We start from the raw sequence: 17079 nt of genomic DNA on the forward strand, positions 1-17079 counted from the left end.
AATTTGAAATTTTTCTTCTGTTTCTTTGTATTTAAAATGGTTTTGTGAGTAAATAAGGCGGCCGGTTGTCGTTTTCTTGTATAGCAATTAAAGATAATTTATGCCCCTATTACCGTTTACAACTCAACTCTGGTTGGGTTGAAATTTCGCAATTTGGTATTACAGATTACAACTCAACCTGTCAAAAAAAAATTTCGGTTGAGTTGTCTAGCCTTACAACTTTTTGTGGCATTGCCGTTTACAACCTTGTGTTGGTGTAGTTGTCAAAGACGTCAAAATCTTACAACTGCTTACTAGCAGTTGTCTCATACAATTTTGCAGTTGTTTTGAAAAAATGTTACGTTTTAGAAGACGGTTCACCACCTAATTTTTAACAAAAATGTTCAAGGTCAAAAGACACGTTTCGACCTCCGATTTAAGAATCCGAAAACAAAAATTGTAATTCTTTACGACAGCATGACACTGCTAATACGCGTCCAAAAATATCGAGAGAGGTTCCAAAAGACGCCTATTAATCTAGAGAACCGAAGGCGGAAAATAAACATTTTATCTCTGTCCGGAGATATTTTCAGTTGAAGTTGGCGATTTTCATGTGGTTGTTGTAATGTTGTTGTCTTTTTTCGGTTTGTGTTTAATATCTTTTGAACGAGTTAAAATTTGTATTTTCCGCCTTCGGATTATTAATACTGATGTCAAGACGCGTCGTTTAATACCTCTCTCGATATTTTTGGACACGTATTAGCAGTGTCATGCTGTCGTAAAGAATTACCACAAACATTAATTCTAATAAAATCTAATTTCATGTGGTTGTTGTATTTTGCCAGATTTTTTGTATACAGCTATGCAGAAAGGTGTTGGACCCAACCAGGATTATTTTTACGAATCGCGGCCAAAGGCTGCCAACGCAGAAAGATGTTCTTTGCAAAAAAAACTGTGGACCGGGCCTCATATTTTGGACCCTCTCGGGCCATTTTGTGGGTCTTTGTAAATATCTTTCGAAAGAAATAAAATTTTTAATTTTCGCTTTCGAATCCTAAAAACGGAGATGGAAACCCGTCTTTTGATACCACCTTTGATAAGAGTTAGATGGTGCACGGGCTTATAAAACGTTACCAAAAAAAAACAAAAAATTTAAAGCCGGTAGTTAAACCTTTTTTAATCAAACAATAATAAACAATTTTGTACACATTTCTAGAAAAACCAACGTTTAAACGAATTACATTGAATAACTTTTTGACTTTATTGATATTCCATAGTTGGACGAGGCTGGTCGCAGTTTGGATGCAGCCAAAATAGGTGAAATTATGCGAGTCCCATTGATACTAATCACTACTCCTGGGAATCCTATTTGAGTAAAATACAGTTTTTTCTGTTAGGGTTTTAATCTACTTCGCACAAATACGCTTCTCAATTATATCTAATACCAGTCCAACACCAAAATCATTTCCACAGCATATTTGATAGCTGCCGTCAGCAAGGAATCGGAGTGTGGCGCATAATTTTAAAATACGAACGCGTATGCGGAAATGGTTCTTAATTTTGTTTAGTACTGAGTAAAATGCTTCCTTTCCAATCTGCAAAATAACTTCTTATGAAACTCGTTATTTGTCACTTAAACATTTTCTTACTTGGTGCTTGGTAGTTCCAAGGGATTGGAATGATCACGCAAATGTTTCCGTATTCGCGACATGTCAATCACCAACATTTTCGCCAGTTTAAAATAGATTTCATATAACATTAATAAAAAAATCACATTTGAAAATGCTTAAATATCTGCCACAAATTGATCAGCTGTTCATTTATCTGTCAAATCATCACTTTCTTAGCTTGGCAGCACCAATTCAACTTCAACTGAAATAAGTTGTAATTCGTAATACCAAACAGGAGTTGAGTTGTCTGAAAGTTGAGTTGTTTTAATTACAACCCAACCAAGTTGAGTTGTGTACCGTAATAGGCCCTTTAATTTAGGATTGAAACAAAAAAAATTGTTTTTTTTTTTGGTAAAAGTTGGCGGATTTACCTGTTTTTCGAAATGCCTATTTTTAAGCCCTTGTTAAAATATGTGCTCCGTCAAATTAACAGTAGTTATTTGTGAAATATTCAGTTACCTAAATTCATAGTCTACCTGCTTCCAGCTGCAACTTCACTTTTTACATCAAATAAAGTTAAACAACCTTGGGCATAAATACGCGCCTGAGCAGATATATATAATTCAGTACGGCCGTAAGGTCGTTTTTGTTATTGGAACTTGTTAACAACATACATTTTTTTAGTTACGAATTGTATACCTGAAATTCATTTTAATAATTTGAGTAGGTATATAAAGCTATCCCTCATACAATGCACATTATCATTCGTCTTTTGGAGATTAAGGAACTAAGTATTCTGTTTACCTAAATAAAGTGAATAGTATTTTTAAATTTAGTTCACAGTTTAATATTTAGTCAGATACACTCGAAGCCAATTCTAATATGTATCTAGAAAACTCGAAACTATTTGCGGTGTTTAAATCTACAAAGTCAAGACGGGACTTCGTTGAGGCTATTATGAGAGAATTAGCGAGTGAAACAAGCATTAAAGAAAAGGAAGGCCTGGAAGAAAAAATTGGTTTACAATAGTGGTGCTGTGATGGATCATCAGGACAAAGCGCATATAAACAAAGAATAACTGTAGACGATGAAACAATTACAGATAGTAATATGTTTATGGCTTCTATTGTTCCATTGCGACTAAAAGATGAAGCTTCAGAATATTGGAAAAATCCACCTCCGTCATCAACTATATTGTGCCGCCCGATATTATTTAAATACGAGAAGGAGTCTTCGGAACTCATAAAAGCTACTGTGAGTGATATAAAAAATCAAATTGCCAAATTAGAACCAACAATAATTGAAATTGAAGAGGGGAATGTCATTACAACAAAGCATGATTTTCTTCTAACAATGGTCGATGGAAAAGTTTTGAACTTAATAACAAATATGACATCTATAATGAAATGTCCAATTTGTAAGAAGAGCCAAAAGGACTTTGAAAATCTTGATGATTCAATAACTGACGAACTAAATTACGAGTATGGAATATCTCCTTTGCATGCTAGGATAAGATGTACGGAATTTGTTTTGAAGCTGGCTTATACACTACCACAACAAGAAGTTTTCGACGACATTACAACTTGTAAGGAGAAACAAAACACGATTAAGTGACTGCTTGCATAACAGGAGTTGATAGAGATATTGTGAAAAGATTGGGAGTAATTTTAAATATTTTAAACTGCCATAAACCAGTTAATGGACCCAAATTTGGAGAATATGCATCTAAAACTACAGAGTTGCTGCATCAAAAGTATCCTGAGAAGAAACTTACACCAAAGGTACATAAAATTTTAGCACATGGAAAAGATTTAATAGAGTACCAGTGCTTACCATTAGGAGAATTGTCTGAAGAAGCTCAATAATCTAAGAACAAGGACTACAAAAGATATAGATGTATGCACACCTGCAAAGTATCACGAGTTAGACAAAACGAAGACCTTTTCAACATGTTAGCTATCTCTTCTGATCCAGTCATATCATCTATGAGGTATGTAAGAACACAAAAAGATCTTACAGATGCGTGTAGCTCAGAGATGGTTGCTTTGTTAGATATATGTTCCAGTGACGATGACTATGTTAAGATAAAATAAGTTTCTCACATCTTATCACAACAATGATAAAGAGATTTACTAATAAATTTTGTTACTTTATTGAAAAATAAGATATCTTTGTACAAGTTAATTTTTTATTTCAAATAAAAGAATTAATTAATTTAGTAATTTATAAATATATACTTTTCGTTATTGCATTTCTCTAAAGTTTATCAAATTGATTTTAAAGCTTAGGCATTTCGCCTTCAAACGAGTATTAAATTTTTATAGAAATCAATACGTCTATCGAGTTTGGTACAAATTGGTAAAGCGGTTACTAAGATCAAACTTTTTAGCATAAATGGGCAGTACCACTCCCCTTTTCCAAAATTCGTTAGCTGTTTAATCTTTAGCTCAAATTAAATTTCATTGAACCACTTTCAATAACATTTAGTTATTAATAAAATACACATTTGGCTTGTAAATTAAAAAAAAAACATGTAAAATTTTACGATGAATTTTGAAGCACCTTGTTATTGTGGCACCAAAAACGGACATTTGAGTTTTATAAGAGTATTGCCACTGTGCGTTGCTTATGATATGCTTTTCGACTTAAAATAAAGAATAGTGTAGTTTTTGTTGTTGTTGTATTAACAGTGAGAATATTGTGGTATAATGTAAATACATATTTTAGCACAAATTTGTACAAATAAGTGTTCTTTCTTAAAAGAACGAATTTCCTTTAACTATTTTGATGCATTCCCTTTAATTTAACTAGTGAAAAACTCCTATGAAATGACAAAGAAATCTCCCTCTCCCTCACATTCATAATACCTACTTTCTCCCATAACCGGCTTCCTATTTTTCGAACATTGTTCAGAATAGGAGGAAAGGGAGAAGCGAAAAAACTCACAAGGAATTTTTATTTAGAATACGAGGAATGGGAGGGAGAAGGGAAAAAACTCGCACGGAATTTTCGTTTAGAATTGGGCTGATAGCTAAATCAGTTGCGATAAATTGTGGACACACATAGAATACATAGAATTAGTGTAGAGGGTGAAACAAAGACACATATTTCAGTTACATCTGAGTATAATGCGTATTGAAATTTATGCGCAGCAATTTCAGAGGTGTATTTAAAGTTTGTCGCTTAGCAGTCCATATAAAGTTTAAGCGTATAGACGTTTACGTGTAAAAAAAACACGGCTATTCAGCCCTATTCTGCATTTCGACTTGGATTGGAATTTTTTCGATTTGGCGATTTTGGTATTCTGTGTTCCAATCTCTTTCGATCCAACTTCGAATCGTTCGATTTTGTGTATTCTGCATTTCGATCGTAGTTCCGTTTTTCTAAGTTGAAAATTGGTTGGCGGAAAAATATTTTCTTTTTATTTTTTTATTAATTTATAACGGAATTTTAGCAAAAATGTAAGTAAAACTTGTTGAGAAACGTAAAAGGCTTGATGATGATTGTTTTTTACATGTTTCCAGGTCAAAAACAACATGTCCATGTCGAAGTCCTTGGACGTATTTGCCCCGCAAAAGTATCTAACACATACTTGAAAGCATCCTTATTGAGAAAGTTTTTTTGAACCTAAATAAGAAAATAAGTCATTAAACTTTACCACTTTTAAGTTAAATATCTTACAATTCGTCACTCATCTCAAATGGATTACACAAATATCGCAATATTTGCCTTTCCATTCTCGCTTGGCCATTTTCGTATGCGTTGGTTTCCAACTCCACAAATAATGCCGAGGCTATTGCTTCCATTATAATAGACAGCTATAATTTGTGTCTGTTTGTTTGGTCCAGTTATATGCCAAAGCAAGCTGCCGGAGTAGAGGAAGTTGAAGCGAAAACGTAAACAATCCTTGCGGAAAGAATAAATGAATCTTCATAAAGTATTTTAGGCCACTGCAATGAAATTAGCATCCATAAAATTCAGAAAATGTCAACTATATTCGTGCAGGAATCCGTTTTAACAAAACTTGGTGGCCACGGCAGGGAATTGGACAAAAGAACAACAAAAACACACTTACAATTATGAAAGCTCTTCACTCAAAAAATAAACACTGCGGCAATATATTCTATTCCTTTTCTTTGTACAAAATGGCTTGGATAATAAAATATTAACGTTTTTCAGTGTTTTTTACAAATTTTCTTTAATTTATTTTGTTCCATTGTTCACACATTCCGTACAAACAGCTGATTTCGAAAAATCATTTGCTCTTCCTCTTCTCGTTACGATTCCGTCGTAATGCAGAATACCGAACTTCGATTTAAGCGGAGCGTAGAACGGGAACGTAATCGAAATGCAGAATAGGGGTGATTATATCGCAAAAATGCATAAACCAGAAAGAGGAAAAAGTAAATATTTATGTTCGTACGTATGTATGTATATATGTATATGTATGAAGGCAGGCACTACTATTAGAATGGTAAACAAACGTTTATTGCATGCACAAGCGTGCATATGCCAAGAACTACTGAGTATCAGTGGCGACAAAACGCACCAAACAACCGCGCCTCAACCGCCTTTTACTGTTATGTACTTGATAATTTTGTTCTAGCCGCCAGAATGGCAACTTAACACTAAAAGTACGTCACAGTGCAATTCTGCGAATTTGCTATTCTTCGAACTTTCATTCAAAATCTCAAACAAAAAAAGTGTTGCATTTATTACAATATTGTAAATGCACACATACGCCCGCACCCACACATACATACAACAAGTAAGGAAGGCTAAGTTCGGGGGTAACCCGCCATATAGGTGGACCAGGGGTAACTCTAGAATTTGTTTTTACTATATGGGTATCAAAGAAAAGGTATTAATGAGTATTTTAAAAGGGAGTGGGCCGTAGTTCTATAGGTGGACGCCTTTTGGGGATATCGTTATAAAGGTGGACCAGGATTGACTCTATAATGCGTTTGTACATTATGGCTATCAAACGAAAGGTGTTGATAGGTATTTTAAAAGGGAGTGGGCCTTAGTTCTATGCGTCGACGCCTTTTCGGGATATCGCCATAAACGTGGACCTGGGGTGACTCTAGAATGCGTTTGTACACCATGGGTAAAAAATGAAAGGTGGTAATGAGTATTTTAAAAGGGCGTGGGCCTTAGTTCTATATGTGGACTCCTTTTCGAGATATCGCCATAAAGGTGGACCAGGGGTGACTCTAGAATTTGTTTGTACGATATGGGTATCAAATGATGAAAGGTGTTAATGAGTATTTTAAAAGGGAGTGGGCCTTAGTTCTATAGGTGGGCGCCTTTTCGAGATATCGCCATAAAGGTGGACCAGGGGTGACTCTAGAATTTTTTTGTACGATATGGGTATCAAATAAAAGGTGTTAATGAGTATTTAAAAGGGAGTGGGCCGTAGTTCTATAGGTGGACGCCTTTTCGAGATATCGCCATAAAGGTGGACCAGGGGTGAGTCTAGAATTTGTTTGTACGATATGGGTATCAAACGAAAGGTGATAATGAGTATTTTAAAAGGGAGTGGGCCTTAGTTCGATAGGTTGACGCCTTTTCGAGATCACGCCATAAAGGTGGACCAGGGGTGACTCTGTAATGTGTTTGTACGATATGGGTATCAAATTAAAGGTATTAATGATGGTTTTAAAAGAGAGTGGTGGTGCTTTTGATTTCGCCCTGCAGAACTTTTTCATTTTCTTCTACTTAATATGGTAGGTGTCACACCCATTTTACAAAGTTTTATTCTAAAGTTATATTTTGCGTCAATAGACCAATCCAATTACCATGTTTCATCCCTTTTTTTCGTATTTGGTATATAATTATGACATTCTTTTCATTTTTCGTAATTTTCGATATCGAAAAAGTGGGCGTGCTCATAGTCGGATTTCGGCCATTTTTTTACACCAATACAAAGTGAGTTCAGATAAGTACGTGAACTGAGTTTAGCAAAGATATATCGATTTTTGCTCAATTTATCGTGTTAAAGGCCGAGCGGAGGGACAGACGGTCGACTGTGTATAAAAACTGGGCATGGCTTCAACCGATTTCGCCCTTTTTCACAGAAAACAGTTATTGTCCTAGAGTCTAAGCCTCTACCAAATTTCACAAGGATTGGTAAATTTTTGTTCGACTTATGGCATTAAAAGTATCCTAGACAAATTAAATTAAAAAGGGCGGAGCCACGCCCATTTTGAAATTTTCTTTTATTTTTGTATTTTATTGCACCATATCATTACTGGGGTTGAATGTTGACATAATCTACTTATATACTATAAAGATATTAACTTTTCTTTTAAAATTTGACTTTAAAAAATTTTTTTTTAAAAAAACGGGCGTGGTCGTTCTCCGATTTTGCTAATTTTTATTAAGCATACATATAGTAATAAGAGTAACGTTCCTTCAAAATTTCATCATGATATCTTCAACGACTGCCAAATTACAGCTTGCAAAACTCCTAAATTACATTCTTTTAAAAGTAGGCGGTGCCACGCCCATTGTCCAAATTTTTACTAATTTTCTATTCTGCGTCATAAGTTCAACTCACCTACCAAGTTTCATCGCTTTATCCGTAGTTGGTAATGAATTATCGCACTTTTGATTTGTCGAAATTTTCGATATCGAAAAAGTGGGCGTGGTTATAGTCCGATATCGTTCATTTTAAATAGCGATCTGAGATGAGTGCCCAGGAACCTACATACCAAATTTCATCAAGATACCTCAAAATTTACTCAAGTTATCGTGTTAACGGACATGGCTCAAGCGATTTTTTTTTCGATACTGATGATTTTTATATATGGAAGTCTATATCTATCTCGATTCCTTTATACCTGTACAACCAACCGTTATCCAATCAAAGTTAATATACTCTGTGAGCTCTGTTCAACTGAGTATAAAAACACAAAGTGCACTACCGACCTCATATTAAGCTTTTTTTCGTCCAAGAATTCTCATTTCATATTTTGAAGGTTTCTCTCCGATTACTTATACATATAAGGGTGAGCACGTGTAAACTGCATTTCTATGAATTGCAGACTTCTAAATAGCTTTGGAGACGTGCAAATAAACAAATATGTATTTCTAATTTAGAAAAGTCTAATTTATCGCCAGTTTTCAAAAAAGTATTGCAAGGCGAAAAAGGCAGAGCTGCTAATTAATGTTTATTTTATCGATAACACCCAACTTATCCAATAGGAAACCGACAGCCGGTTCTATGTACCGGAGCGACTCTGGATTTTTCCCGTCTAAGGGCTGTCATTTCAGTGTACCCCATCTAATTTGTTATTGTCAACTTTAGAGCACATCATTGCAGTGGGACTGCTTCATACTCTCTTGTTCCGGGAAGGTGTTGAACCCTAGGCTTGCCCAGATTAATGATTTTGCCGCGTATACCGGAAACCAATATTTTTAGTTCAGTCACACTCATTTCAGTGTGTCACCTGCAAAGGTTGCATTGAACGGTGTCTTCTGAACTAGTTTTCAACAATCGTCGACACCTTTACTGCTTCAAAACTTTTGTGGCACCTTGCTGTTCACGCCTCAGAGTGTCCCGAAGTCTGTGACTCAGCTCCCTCCCACGACCTTCCAGCAAATTGCAAATAAGTAGATTTTAGGCAGAGCTTCACTTCCAGTTCCTTTCAGTTTTTCCTACAAATTGGCTACTTGTTTCATGCCGACTCCGAACGGCAGGTGGAAGGCAGATGAACTTTCATTGAGAAGCTTTACATGGCAGAAATGCAATCGGAGTGTTTGCCAAGCCACTGCTGAGGGGAAGACTTTGCTTAGAAAAACTTTTTTCCAATTGAAAAAACTTGTCTCTAAAATTTTGATGTTTTTATATGTTTGACTATTTTATATAGTGCCCAAATTGTCTGGCATTGCCATGAAAAGAACATTTATTAAAAAGCCCGACTACGGGCTATTTTCCTAAATCGCTTTAAAACTAACGATCGTCACCAGCAATTAGACTACACTATGGACTACGGCTGTCAAATGTAGTGATAAACCCGAAAAAAAGGTTTAAATATTATTATTATAGTTATGTAGATGTGTTTATTTGGCATATAAATTAAGTGCTTATGCTTTAATTATAAAAGAAACATTTAATTATGATTATAAGATACATAGGCATGTGCTGCATTTTACTTTCACTCGAATTCACTAGCTGTATTCGACGAATTACAATAGGCTCAAGACTTCACTCGAAAGTAAATTTGACCACATGCCCAATAAAAGCTTAAATCAATTTTTGATAAATAATACTTTGAAGTGCATGTACGTGCGTGTGTATTGCATGTACTGTTCATTGCATGTTTATTGCTATTTTCAAATAAAATAAATTTTAATGGAATGTATTCATTTCACTACGAAATATAAAGGAAGTATATAAGTATATTTAAAAATGAGTTCAGCTTTTTTGATATCTTAACAATTAGTTTTTTGAGTTTGGTAAAAGCTTATAGCAAAAGATAAAAGCTTAGATTATAAAAAAAAATATTAATATGTGACCTGGAGTCATCAAACTTTCTTTGAGTGATTCTTAGGAAATTTAACGCACACAAATCGCATTTAAAGTACAAGTGAAAATCTTTAAACGCGTTTTTCTCGAAAATTTGTTTTCGCACAATAGGGTCGTTTGATGATTCCAAGACACATATTCTTCGCCCAATATAATAACGGTATTACACAATTTCATCAACGTAAAAATACATAAAATGCCCGCAAATGCTGTTGTGCGGTTTATTTCAGAGCACACTCCTCACCATTAGCATGCCAAAAACAGCATTTGTCTTTCCCACGCCTTTTTTCTGCACTTAAGTACTACTCCTTCGCTTCTCCTCATTACGTACAATACTATCTAATACACTTTCCAAATTCTGTGTAGCAGCTGCCAATTCCGTATTATCACTAAATGAATCTTCCACAATTTCTTTTACTTTATTCAAAAGTATTTTGAAATTCATCATGTCGGTGTCACGTATATCAGCAATTTCAAAATTGTCAATACTTTCCAAAAGATGAGACTTTCGGCTTATCTCAGGAAGTGTATCTAATCCAGGTCGTGTGCTTGCCCTTGATGTTGTATTTAAAACAGAATACCTTCTTTGATTAAACCATGTACTAAGATCATTAACTGAAGCGTCCGATTTGTTTGCATCCAAATAACTGCGATTCAAATCGGCTCCATTAACTGCAAGGGAATAATTTACGAAATATAAATGTTAAAAAAACGCTTATCTCTATAATGATTTAGGTTCTTACTGGAATGTGTTAAATTTTCTCCGGTTGTAGTAAAATTATCCGATGTAGCTATAGGTACATTTGTAGCTCTATGTTCAGTGTTTGAACGATTTGGTGTACTCCATTTTGGGTATGAACTTAAAGATTTTGAAATTTGCTGGAAGTAGATTATAGAACATGGCTAATAAGTTATTGTTCTGCAAACTTATATGCCAGAGTTCACTTACCGAAAATCTACGCATGTCATTAATAATTGATATTAAGAATTGGTGATGTGATTCTAGTATAAGAGTGACTTCCTCATCTGTTGCGGTTCTAATGAAATTTATATCTCGTTCAAGTTTACTGAAATGGAAAACAACAATACGACGATGAATTTTAAGCTCATTCGGTATTCAGGCTCGTCAAGCTCCCCCCCCCCCCCCCCCCCCCCCTAAGATGGCTTCGAAATTTGATAGGCCAGGAATTATGTGCTAATTTGTGCCCAAAATAAAAATGTTGTGCTTGAAATTTAAGTACTTATTTTTAATCTCAAAATAGGGGGCACAGCTAGACCTTTTTCCCCCTGGACCCCCCCCCCCCACAAAAAAACAAATTCTCTTTGGAACTACTGAGCACATAAAAAGCACAAAATTCTGCACATATCCCGTTCCGATTATGTCGTTTAGGCTATATCCCCCAGCTCACCACTTGTCGACCCTTTGTTTTCTGGGCAAACCGCAGCTTATGTTGGAGCACATAAATAGCACATAATTCCCACGTTTAAAGTTTTTGTTTGGCCATTTTCAGATTAACAAATAAGTACTTAAATTTTGAGCACAACATTCCTGGCCTATCAAATATCGAATCCATCTTAGAGGGGGTCCAGCTTGACGGACCTTCGGTATACCAGAACACCTTGAAGGAGTTGAAGTCGAAATAGAAATTGAATATAAGTCAATGTGATTAAATCATGGCCAAAGTTGACACTGCAAACTAAATCAATGAAAATGTAGGTAGAAAGAGAATTTGAGATAGGAAACGAAACCGAAACCTTAGTAGAACCAGAAAGTGAAACAACGCAAAATTTCAATCGCGATCAGATCCACGCCACAGTCGCAATGGAATGCAAATAGAAAATGTATTAGATCGCAAAATCAAAGCCAAAATTTAAACAGAGACGCAGTTTAATGAGTGAACGATTTTGCATCATCCCTTGTCAAATTTGGTTTGAAGACAATGCAAAATATTAAACTGATATAGGAACCAAAACCGGAACAGGAACTTAAACAAGAAGCAAATTAGAAATTGAAACTAGAATCAATCCGAATGCTGAACCAAATCAAAGGTAATTTGGAAACCGAAAACGAATTAATTTCGGCTTTATATTTCAAATTGCATACACCGTCAGAAAATATGCGATTCAAACAATAAATAATCGAAACAAAATTAAAAGCTGAACCAACATAAAAACCACTATTGAAATCTTATTAGAAACCGTATGCCATAACGAAACCTAAATTTAACCCATGTCTAGTTTGAAATCCAACGAAGCAAAATTCGGAGAACGAAGCCGAAACCACAAAAGGAGGCAGTTCCCAAGTCAAAGACGAGGTGGAAACCGCGTTTATTTCGCCATTCCATTTTAAACTGCACACATTTTAAACTTTAAAGAACTTACACATTTTGAACTAATAATCTAGCGATGATAATTTGCAAGTGCTCGGACACGTTTGAAGCAGTTGAAGCGCTAGTAGATAATCCAGCTATTGACGCTATAAAAAAAAAAACAGATCGTTATAGACTCTCATTTCTTGAATCAAATATTTCGCTCACTTTCTATAGCATCAGTTTTAACCTCTACGGCTGTGGTCAACGCATCTGTGGTCAAAGTATTTTCTGCGGTTATAACTTCCATTTCCGTGTCATCAACACTCGTTGATTCGTTTGTATTACAAAATCCTCGACTTTCTTCATTTCCTTGCTTTGTTATACGAAAAAAGTTACATATTTTATTAAAAAAATTTGTTATTCGTTTTGGTGGTTCATCCTAAAGATATGAAAAAAATATTTAATTTAATAAGAATTTTAAACCAAATACCTTAAATAAAATAAAAAATTACCTCGGTGAATACTTCGTACATGCGATGTTTCACTTCGTGTTTATTTACCGAGGATCCTCTGGCATAACAAGCAAAACACAAAGATAAATTATTACAAGTTCTACATTTGAAACGTATTCCAATAACTTTCATATTACAAGCGGCACAATTGTTGTTATGTATTAATTTCTCTGTATCTTGAATGCGTCTGATTAACTTCATCAAGTAAGCGAAAATGCTGAAACGTGTACGTTTGCCACACCACAAGTTTTTGAATTGATCTTCGGACAGGTCGTATGAATTGTGGGACTGAAAAGTTGAAACAAAAAAAAAAAGAACAAAATGCGCGATATAGTTATCTTAAGTCAAACTGGAATAGAAACTATAAATGGGCGTCAAACCAAAATCGATATCGAGTTCAAAACCAATATTGAAGAATATTGAGATTGAAATCGAACCAAAATCCTGTTGGAAAAAAAAATTAAGATTAAAACCCAAATGATTTTATACTCAGCGTGCTACAGAGTATATTAACTTTGTATGATTTTAATAATCGGGGATTGCCCATATTGCTTTTTTAAATGTATGAAAACATTTATTTGAAGGAATTTTTTTAATTTTATAATTTATTTAATAATTTGGGAAAATTTTAAACAACGTGACATCAGGACGGACAAGGCGACAGCTGTTTCGATTATACCTTGTAAATCTCTTCAAAGCTTTTTCTCCCGGGAGTGGGAGTCGAACTCGCACTCCTACGATAGTTGAAATGGTTATACACGCATTCAGCTACGCCATGCCTTAGTTGTTGTAAAATTTTTCCCAATTGCCTTCTTTTTGCATATTTTAATCTTTTACACATTGCCATACTTCGTATGCAATTATGTGTTAAAGCTATGCTTGGTACGGCGGTTTTCAAAGAAACTTTGGTTTTGTTGCTGTTTTTGTTCTATTTATAGAACTACAACGAATTAACCAATTTTGTCTGTTTGTATGATTTTAATAATCGGGGATTGCCCATATTGCTTTTTTAAATGTATGAAAACATTTATTTGAAGCAATTTTTTTACTTTTACAATTTATTTAATAATTTGGGAAAATTTTAAACAACGTGACATCAGGACGGACAAGGCGACAGCTGTTTCGATTATACCTTGTAAATCTCTTCAAAGCTTTTTCTCCCGGGAGTGGGAGTCGAACTCGCACTCCTACGATAGTTGAAATGGTTATAAACGCATTCAGCTACGCCATGCCTTAGTTGTTGTAAAATTTTTCCCAATTGCCTTCTTTTTGCATATTTTAATTTTTTACACATTGCCATACTTCGTATGCAATTATGTGTTAAAGCTATGCTTGGTACGGCGGTTTTCAAAGAAACTTTGGTTTTGTTGCTGTTTTTGTTCTATTTATAGAACTACAACGAATTAACCAATTTTGTCTGTTTGTATGATTTTAATAATCGGGGATTGCCCATATTGCTTTTTTAAATGTATGAAAACATTTATTTGAAGCAATTTTTTAAATTTTATAATTTATTTAATAATTTGGGAAAAATTTAAACAACGTGACATCAGGACGGACAAGGCGACAGCTGTTTCGATTATACCTTGTAAATCTCTTCAAAGCCTTTTCTCCCGGGAGTGGGAGTCGAACTCGCACTCCTACGATAGTTGAAATGGTTATAAACGCATTCAGCTAAGTCAAACCTTAGTTGTTGTAAAGTTTTTCCCAATTGCCTTCTTTTTGCATATTTTAATCTTTTACACATTGCCATACTTCGTATGCAATTAATTATGTGTTAAAGCTATGCTTGGTACGGCGGTTTTCAAAGAAACTTTGGTTTTGTTGCTGCTTTTGTTCTATTTATAGAACTACAACGAATTGATCAATTTTGTCTGTATGTATGATTTTAATAATCGGGGATTGCCCATATTGCTTTTTTAAATGTATGAAAACATTTATTTGAAGCAATTTTTTTAATTTTATAATTTATTTAATAATTTGGGAAAAATTTAAACAACGTGACATCAGGACGGACAAGGCGACAGCTGTTTCGATTATACCTTGTAAATCTCTTCAAAGCCTTTTCTCCTGGGAGTGGGAGTCGAACTCGCACTCCTACAATAGTTGAAATGGTTATAAACGCATTCAGCTACGTCATGCCTTATTTGTTGTAAAGTTTTTCCCAATTGCCTTCTTTTTGCATATTTTAATCTTTTACACATTGCCATACTTCGTATGCAATTATGTGTTAAAGCTATGCTTGGTACGGCGGTTTTCAAAGAAACTTTGGTTTTGTTGCTGTTTTTGTTCTATTTATAGAACTACAACGAATTAAACAATTTTGTCTGTTTGTATGATTTTAATAATCGGGGATTGCCCATATTGCTTTTTTAAATGTATGAAAACATTTATTTGAAGCAATTTTTTTAATTTTATAATTTATTTAATAATTTGGGAAAAATTTAAACAACGTGACATCAGGACGGACAAGGCGACAGCTGTTTCGATTATACCTTGAAAATCTCTTCAAAGCCTTTTCTCCCGGGAGTGGGAGTCGAACTCGCACTCCTATGATATTTGAAATGGTTATAAACGCATTCAGCTACGTCATGCCTTAGTTGTTGTAAAGTTTTTCCCAATTGCCTTCTTTTTCAATATTTTAATCTTTTACACATTGCCACACTTCGTATGCAATTATGTGTTAAAGCTATGCTTGGTACGGCGGTTTTCAAAGAAAATTTGGTTTTGTTGCTGTTTTTGTTCTATTTATAGAACTACAACGAATTAACCAATTTTGTCTGTTTGTATGATTTTAATAATCGGGGATTGCCCATATTGCTTTTTTAAATGTATGAAAACATTTATTTGAAGCAATTTTTTTAATTTTATAATTTATTTAATAATTTGGGAAAAATTTAAACAACGTGACATCAGGACGGACAAGGCGACAGCTGTTTCGATTATACCTTGTAAATCTCTTCAAAGCCTTTTCTCCCGGGAGTGGGAGTCGAACTCGCACTCCTACGATAGTTGAAATGGTTATAAACGCATTCAGCTACGTCATGCCTTAGTTGTTGTAAAGTTTTTCCCAATTGCCTTCTTTTTGCATATTTTAATCTTTTACACATTGCCATACTGCGCATGCAATTATGTGTTAAAGCTATGCTTGGTACGGCGGTTTTCAAAGAAACTTTGGTTTTGTTGCTGTTTTTGTTCTATTTATAGAACTACAACGAATTAACCAATTTTGTCTGTTTGTATGATTTTAATAATCGGGGATTGCCCATATTGCTTTTTTAAATGTATGAAAACATTTATTTGAAGCAATTTTTTTAATTTTATAATTTATTTAATAATTTGGGAAAAATTTAAACAACGTGACATCAGGACGGACAAGGCGACAGCTGTTTCGATTATACCTTGTAAATCCCTTCAAAGCCTTTTCTCCCGGGAGTGGGAGTCGAACTCGCACTCTTACGATAGTTGAAATGGTTATAAACGCATTCAGCTACGTTATGCCTTAGTTGTTGTAAAGTTTTTCCCAATTGCCTTCTTTTTGCATATTTTAATCTTTTACACATTGCCATACTGCGCATGCAATTATATGTTAAAGCTATGCTTGGTACGGCGGTTTTCAAAGAAACTTTGGTTTTGGTGCTGTTTTTGTTCTATTATAGAACTACAACGAATTAACCAATTTTGTCTGTTTGTATGATTTTAATAATCGGGATTGCCCATATTGCTTTTTTAAATGTATGAAAACATTTATTTGAAGCAATTTTTTTAATTTTATAATTTATTTAATAATTTGGGAAAAATTTAAACAACGTGACATCAGGACGGACAAGGCGACAGCTGTTTCGATTATACCTTGTAAATCTCTTCAAAGCCTTTTCTCCCGGGAGTGGGAGTCGAACTCGCACTCCTACGATAGTTGAAATGGTTATAAACGCATTCAGCTACGTCATGCCTTAGTTGTTGTAAAGTTTTTCCCAATTGCCTTCTTTTTGCATATTTTAATCTTTTACACATTGCCATACTGCGCATGCAATTATGTGTTAAAGCTATGCTTGGTACGGCGGTTTTCAAAGAAACTTTGGTTTTGTTGCTGTTTTTGTTCTATTTATAGAACTACAACGAATTAACCAATTTTG

General features: G+C 34.5%; 1 protein-coding gene and 2 long non-coding RNA genes across 5 annotated transcripts in view; all 3 read right to left on the reverse strand.

Moving 5' to 3' along the window:
- Nucleotides 1-1136: 1136 nt before the first annotated feature.
- On the reverse strand, nucleotides 1137-1960 carry LOC137247900 (uncharacterized). Its single transcript, XR_010951932.1, has 2 exons — nucleotides 1629-1960; nucleotides 1137-1574 (listed from the first exon to the last, which is right to left on the reverse strand). It is a non-coding gene; the product is annotated as an uncharacterized lncRNA (long non-coding RNA).
- A 2875-nt stretch (nucleotides 1961-4835) lies between these two features.
- On the reverse strand, nucleotides 4836-5941 carry LOC137247901 (uncharacterized). Its single transcript, XR_010951933.1, has 3 exons — nucleotides 5665-5941; nucleotides 5271-5539; nucleotides 4836-5216 (listed from the first exon to the last, which is right to left on the reverse strand). It is a non-coding gene; the product is annotated as an uncharacterized lncRNA (long non-coding RNA).
- A 3675-nt stretch (nucleotides 5942-9616) lies between these two features.
- The window catches only part of dah (discontinuous actin hexagon), a 151431-nt gene continuing 143968 nt past the window's right edge, over nucleotides 9617-17079 (reverse strand). For 2 of the 3 annotated variants that reach the window (XM_067781593.1, XM_067781594.1), the window contains exons 4-9: nucleotides 12944-13231; nucleotides 12657-12870; nucleotides 12502-12595; nucleotides 11069-11186; nucleotides 10863-10998; nucleotides 9617-10791 (exon numbers count right to left, since the gene is read on the reverse strand). In XM_067781593.1, coding sequence (XP_067637694.1) covers nucleotides 10415-10791; nucleotides 10863-10998; nucleotides 11069-11186; nucleotides 12502-12595; nucleotides 12657-12870; nucleotides 12944-13231 — 1227 coding nt within the window. In that variant the 3' untranslated portion in view covers nucleotides 9617-10414. The remainder of the gene's footprint in view (nucleotides 10792-10862; nucleotides 10999-11068; nucleotides 11187-12501; nucleotides 12596-12656; nucleotides 12871-12943; nucleotides 13232-17079) is intronic. The other variant, XM_067781595.1, reaches the window with a different exon arrangement.

The sequence above is a fragment of the Eurosta solidaginis genome, chromosome 4, assembly GCF_040869045.1.
Source record: "Eurosta solidaginis isolate ZX-2024a chromosome 4, ASM4086904v1, whole genome shotgun sequence".
Lineage (NCBI taxonomy): Eukaryota > Metazoa > Arthropoda > Insecta > Diptera > Tephritidae > Eurosta > Eurosta solidaginis.